Raw genomic sequence first — 6,614 nt, forward strand, 5'->3', positions numbered from 1 at the left:
GAATATTTAATTGGCGGGGTCATGGTTATGAGAGAGAGAAAAAAATAAATCACATATTGTAAGAAATACCCTATAATATTATAGTTCATTTAAATTTTTTTTCCTTTCATCATTCATTTCATTATTACTTATTTGAAAGGGTAAGACAATCAAAATTTTGATTTTATTTGCTTATCATAATTAAAACCTTTATTGACAATCCCCTTGTCAATAAAGAGTTTGAATCATATTGAGAGTCTCCTCCACTGGAATTATTGAACCTGGAATTATTACTAAACCTAAATTAAACTTCTAAGACTCCAGGAAATGGGCTTTGTTCTTTATAATGGACTGGATAGCACTCAGATGTCATTTAATCCCATCTAATATATATTCCTTTTCATCTGTATTATTATAAAATAGTTCACAATCTAGTGGTCTATTGGGAGTTTTTACTTGCCACAGTCACATCAGTCACCTCAGGCTTGCTGATTGGAGATAAATACAAACACATTTAAATAAATGTCCAATATTAATCTTGAATCTTTGTATAAACCTTTGTATAATGTTAACCTTTTTGTACTTTTTGCAATATCTCTGCTTTGAGACAATGTCCATTGTTAAAAGTGCTTCACAAATAAATTTGAAATTTATAATCATATTCTTGACTCACTTTAATTTATCCTTAAAACAATATCATATGTTTTTTATTTGGTTATTTTTTTTTATAGATAAGTAAGACTTGTGCTCCTGTCTTTATCATATAGTACATTTTAACACCTTCATTGTCTCCTCTGAACAGTTTATCTGCATTCTGCTTCATTTCTGTTTATTGGCCTCACATTTTTTTTCTTTTTTTATTTTGTTGTACCCTTTCATGAGGTTTTGCCCTTCTTATATTAGTTTGCAATTCTAATCTATTTGTATGTTGGCATTTAATATGCATGTTTGTCTTTCTCTTCAGTTAATACATTTATTTATTTATTTGTTGTTACGGGGGCACGGTGGCTTAGTGGTTAGCACGTTCGCCTCACACCTCCAGGGTTGGGGGTTCTATTCCCGCCTCCGCCTTGTGTGTGTGGAGTTTGCATGTTCTCCCCCTGCCTCAGGGGTTTCCTCCGGGTACTCCGGTTTCCTCCCCCGGTCCAAAGACATGCATGGTAGGTTGATTGGCATCTCTGGAAAATTGTCCGTAGTGTGTGATTGTGTGAGTGAATGAGAGTGTGTGTGTGTACCCTGCAATGGGTTAGCACTGCGTCCAGGGTGTATCCTGCCTTGATGCCCGATGACGCCTGAGATAGGCACAGGCTCCCCGTGACCCGAGGTAGTTCGGATAAGCGGTAGAAAATGAGTGAGATGAGTATTTGTTGTTACATTTTTTTGTTTGTATATATTTTTTTTTTTTTGCAGGTTTGTCACCTTTTTTGTTTTCTGGAATGTGTTAATATGTGGGCATAAACTGAATGCATTTACAATGCAGTGTGTCTTACATATGTCCTTTTAAATAATTTAGTACATTCTAATGTATGATTTTTTTTTATTTGAATTGATTTTTAAAAAACACAGTGTTATAAAACTGATCCACATTAACAAAGACTAGGAGAGGAAATCTTTGGGTTTTGTACTGAGCAGTTGAGGGTTAAGAGCCTTGCGGAAAGGGCCCAACATTGGCAGTGTTACAAGACTCAGGTAGAGTTTCCATCCTTACTGTACTGTTCTTGGTTCTCCAGTTTTGTCTACTGTCTACAAATATATTGGTATGTGCATTATCTATACCAAATTGTCAAACTAGTAATCAATTAATGTGCATGCATGGTGCCTTATGATGTCTAGAGTGTGTTCCTTGTGCCTAGTATTCTTGGAATAAGTTCCGGTTCCACTGTGGCCCTGACCACAATAAAGCAGAATACTGAAGAACGAATAAATGCTTGCTTGCTACCTGAGCTGCACATGAATATATTGGATTTTCAAGTATATCTGTGATAATAGACTGCCTTGGTAGGCAGTAACAAATCTTTGGAGCCACAGTATATAAGTTTGAAAATCCCACTGCCCCAGCAGATTTTGAATGTCACAAACCCATTTGTACTGATTCATCTATTTCAGCTCAACATATTAATTTATGACCATTGAAATAAACAAACAATGCACAACCACAGATATGTGTATTAAACTCAACAACAATATTACATTAACCAGGGAACTGCACTTGTGCTGGCTTCAAAATAGAACTCATTAAGCCATATTAATAAGGACAAAGTTAATATATATAATTATTAGGGCAGTTATTTATACATTAAATAAAAAGTATATTATGTTTATTCTGAATCTTAATTCACTATAACCTTACAAGTGTTTTTTTTTTAATCTTGATGATTAAGCTTGTCAAAGAGGTTTGCAATACCTCTGTTGCTATGGTAACTTGTTTAATGATAGGAAGACTGAAGGCAAACAAAAAGTCGTAAGAGTTAAACAGAAGCTGAGCTTGATGCTGGAGGATAGTCCTTGGCATTTCCACAAGTAATTACTGTACCTTTGGCACAAAACACTCTTCATTTTCATCTGTACTTCTGAAGAAGTTTGACATATTGTACTGTAGTTTCTTCCTGCTACATATTGTAATACCTTTTAAACTAATATGTGCACAAATTATGTTCTTGGTGTTTTTTTTCTGCTGTTGAGAAGTCATTAGTAAAGCTGTTGGTGAGAGAATCATGTCATAGACTCATGATTAGAATCAAGCTCACAGCACGACACAAAGATCAATGCAAGTTGTAATTTTGTGTTGAGCTTCAATCTTACAATGACTGACAGAAATAATTATACTGGAGTAAGACAATAACCACAGAGGGCATGCACTGTGATGAAAGATATTTGAACAAGCCTGAGAAAGTGAGATCAAAGCTATGGTACAACTTAGGCATATGTGCAACATCAGAAAGCATGTAAATGCTTCTTGTGTGATGTGACACTATTGAGATATTTAAAATGAGCTACTGTTAGATGTATTTTATTAAGGGGAATAAAGATTAAGAACACAAAATAGAACTGTGATAGTACGGTGGCCGGGAAGTGCAAAACACATTAACAAATCCGAAAACACATTAACAAATCCGAAAACAAATTAACAAATCCCAAAACAAATTAACAAATCCCAAAACACATTAACAAATCCCAAAACAAATTAACAAATCCCAAAACACATTAACAAATTAGAAAACAAATTAACAAATCCCAAAACAAATTAACAAATCCCAAAACACATTAACAAATCCCAAAACAAATTAACAAATCCCAAAACACATTAACAAATCAGAAAACACATTAATAAATCCGAAAACACAACAAGTCAAACAACCCAGAAACGGTAGTGTATCGTTTTTGAATGGAAACTTACTGATCATTGGACAAGACACCTGTCACTCAAGATATACAGGTATGGAATCTTATGTGTAATGTGTAAAGTTCTCCGTTTAAATAAAGTTTTCCGTTCAAGAAAATAACAGAATTAATCCACAGTAATCCATTCCATTCATCCATTCCAACTTTTCCCTGCGGCAGACTGTTGAACTTCATGTATACCTTGAGTGACAGGTGTCTTGTCCAATCACAAACTATGCCAACCGCTTCTGGGTTGTCTGAAATGTCGTTGTGTTTTCTGATTTGTTAGTGTGTTTTCTGATTTGTTAATGTGTTTTCAGATTTGTTAGTGTGTTTTCTGATTTGTTAGTGTGTTTTCTGATTTGTTAATGTGTTTTCTGATTTGTTAGTGTGTTTTCTGATTTGTTAGTGTGTTTTCTGATTTGTTAATGTGTTTCGTGCACCGATTCAGACAACCCGGAAGCGGTAGGTATAGTTTGTGAATGGAAACTTACCGATCATTGGACAAGACGACTGTCATTAAAGATATACAGGTGCATGAAAGGTGTCTCGTCCGATGATGGTAAGTTTCCATTCACAAACTATACCAACCTCTTCCGGGTTGTCTGACTTGTTACAGTTTTTGCCCATTGCTTGCACACTAAATCCGAATGCTTAGACAAAGCCTCAATACCTAAATTTCTTGTAGCATATGCTTAAACACAGTGTAACCATAGCTGAAACACATTGTCAACTTTTCACTTTGTTTGCAATACTGTAGCACACTTATTGCGAAACACTACACACGTTTTCTTACATTAGACACATTTTTCAAAAAAGAAATCACCTGTTATCATTGGGAAAACACTCTGTTCAAAATGCAAAACTCATCTGGCAATTATAGGCACTTACATACACACCTGAAAACACTTGTACAGAAAACAGAACACCAATCGGTCTGAGCCTTAGCACTACAAATAGGCCTCAGGTAAGACATTCTGAGAACTTTGCAAGCATGGAGGCAATGCGAGTAAGAGTAAGAGGAGGACAAAGAGAGAGAGGAGTTGGACGTGGACGTGGACGTGGAAGAGGACAAAGACGAGGACCAGTGCGGAGACGTGTATCGGGTGACATCAGGGCTACTCTGGTGGACCATGTCATAAATCATGGCTTATCCATGAGGGAGGCTGGGCAAAGAGTCCTCCCTAACCTCAGTCGCTACACAGTAGCATCGATAATAAGAACATTCCGACTGGAGAACAGGTATATCTTCAAGTTTCTGCTCCAGACTGTACCTACTGTATGTGTCACATGATTCTGTATCTTATTACAGTATTACTGTAAAGTACTATTCAAAAATGAGTAGTGCTGTGAAGTATATGTAAAGGAGTATCATTGTGATGTTACAGTACTGTGTACAGTTTGAAAATACAGTATTTGAAAAAGAACATAACCAATGACATCTTGTGGTGGCATTTTTTACAGAATGGTTGGGCTACCTCCTCGAGGTGGAAGGGAACGTCTCTTTACTCAAGAACAAGAGCTTGCCATCGTTCAAATGGTGCAAGAAAATAACGCAATCCGACTTCGTGAGTTGCAACAGCGCATAATTGCAGATAGAATGGTATTCAACAATATCAACAGGGTCAGCATTTCTACAATAAGTCGCATCCTACAGAAACATAACTTCAGAATGAAGCAGCTGTACAGGGTGCCATTTGAGAGGAACAGTGTCAGGGTCAAGGATCTGCGCCATGATTATGTGCAGGTATGTGTCACTTTACTTTGCATACTATATATTGTGATGTGGGAATGAGGGTTTATGCTGCCACCTGCTCTGTCTGTATCTTGTAGTTTTTGTCTATACTAACCCAACCCAGCCCCTACTTGTGTAGAAATGTAGACATTGTAGTTACTGTATGTGTTTTCAGTAACATTATTCAATATTTTCTGTTACAGACAGTTTTGGATTTTGATGCCGCCGAACAGCCACATGAGTTCATCTATGTGGATGAGGCAGGCTTTAATCTGGCCAAAACCAGGCGTCGAGGCCGTAACATAGTTGGACAAAGGGCTGTTGTAAATGTCCCTGGGCAACGTGGGGGAAATATCACCTTGTGTGCTGCAATTAGTGTCCAAGGAGTCCTGCATCATCATGCCACTCTAGGTCCCTACAATACAGGACAGATCATTGTATTTCTAGATGCACTACATGCAGTTGTACAGGACAAACCACAGCAGCCCAGGTTTGTTGTCATCTGGGATAATGTTAGTTTCCACCGGGCTGCTCTGATCCAAGATTGGTTCACCAACCATAACAATTTTACACCTTTATACCTGCCCCCTTACAGCCCCTTTCTAAATGCAATCGAGGAATTATTTTCAGCATGGCGGTGGAAAGTCTATGATCGGCAACCACACACCCGCATGCCTCTTCTGCAAGCAATGGAAGAGGCATGTGGAGACATTGAGGTGGGATCCATCCAAGGGTGGATTAGGCACACAAGACGATATTTTCCCCGATGCCTAGCCCGCGAGGACATCGCCTGTGATGTTGACGAGGTCTTGTGGCCAGATCCAAACAGAAGGCGGGATCCATAAGACCCCCCCCAGGCCCCCACCACACACATACACGTGCACACACACAAAACAAGTGTGTTTTTTTCCCACAATAGCAGTGTATCCAGTATTTGTTTTGTTTTTTACTTTTGTTTTGTTGCTAATTGTCATGACTTGTGATTCTATTTTTCTTTATTTTATTAAGAATGTTTTTTCTGTAAAAACTCTTGTTTGATTACCGAATACATTTGAACAATGTATTCAATGTTAGAGATTTAAGCACTTATGTACGTCGCTCTGGATAAGGGCGTCTGCCAAATGCTGTAAATGTAAATGTAAATGTAAATGTAAACAAATCAATCTTTAAATAAATCTACTTTTGAGTTTTACAAAAGACTGAGTCTAAGAAAATTACAATATAAATAAAAACACAAAGACTGCAGTGTTTTATATAAAGCGCATCAGTGTGTTGCTGGTGATATGAAAGAGTAATTCAAATGGTGCTTGTGTGTATGGTTTTGTTACAAGAATTTCATTTTTAGAAAGGAGTGTTAAGTTTTGAATGCAGTGTTTCATTTTGGCATAGATGTGAGTTGTTAATCTCCATATGCTATGTCTGATTGGCTTGTGTGTAGAGTTTTGACATAATGAGCCAAATTCTGCAAAAAGTGTGTAAGCAATAGGCAAAAACTGTAATGTGTTTTCGGATTTGTTAA

At 37.1% G+C, this 6,614-nt stretch overlaps 1 protein-coding gene across 1 annotated transcript; it reads left to right on the forward strand.

Moving 5' to 3' along the window:
* Positions 1 to 4,554: 4,554 nt before the first annotated feature.
* Positions 4,555 to 5,940, forward strand: LOC132845440 (uncharacterized). The gene is made up of 3 exons (XM_060869407.1): positions 4,555 to 4,602; positions 4,825 to 5,107; positions 5,299 to 5,940. Exons 2-3 carry the CDS (start codon positions 4,826 to 4,828, stop codon positions 5,938 to 5,940), a joined length of 924 nt encoding a protein of 307 aa, XP_060725390.1. The 5' UTR covers positions 4,555 to 4,602; position 4,825.
* Positions 5,941 to 6,614: the final 674 nt, after the last annotated feature.

The sequence above is a fragment of the Tachysurus vachellii genome, chromosome 5 (genome assembly GCF_030014155.1).
Source record: "Tachysurus vachellii isolate PV-2020 chromosome 5, HZAU_Pvac_v1, whole genome shotgun sequence".
NCBI lineage: Eukaryota > Metazoa > Chordata > Actinopteri > Siluriformes > Bagridae > Tachysurus > Tachysurus vachellii.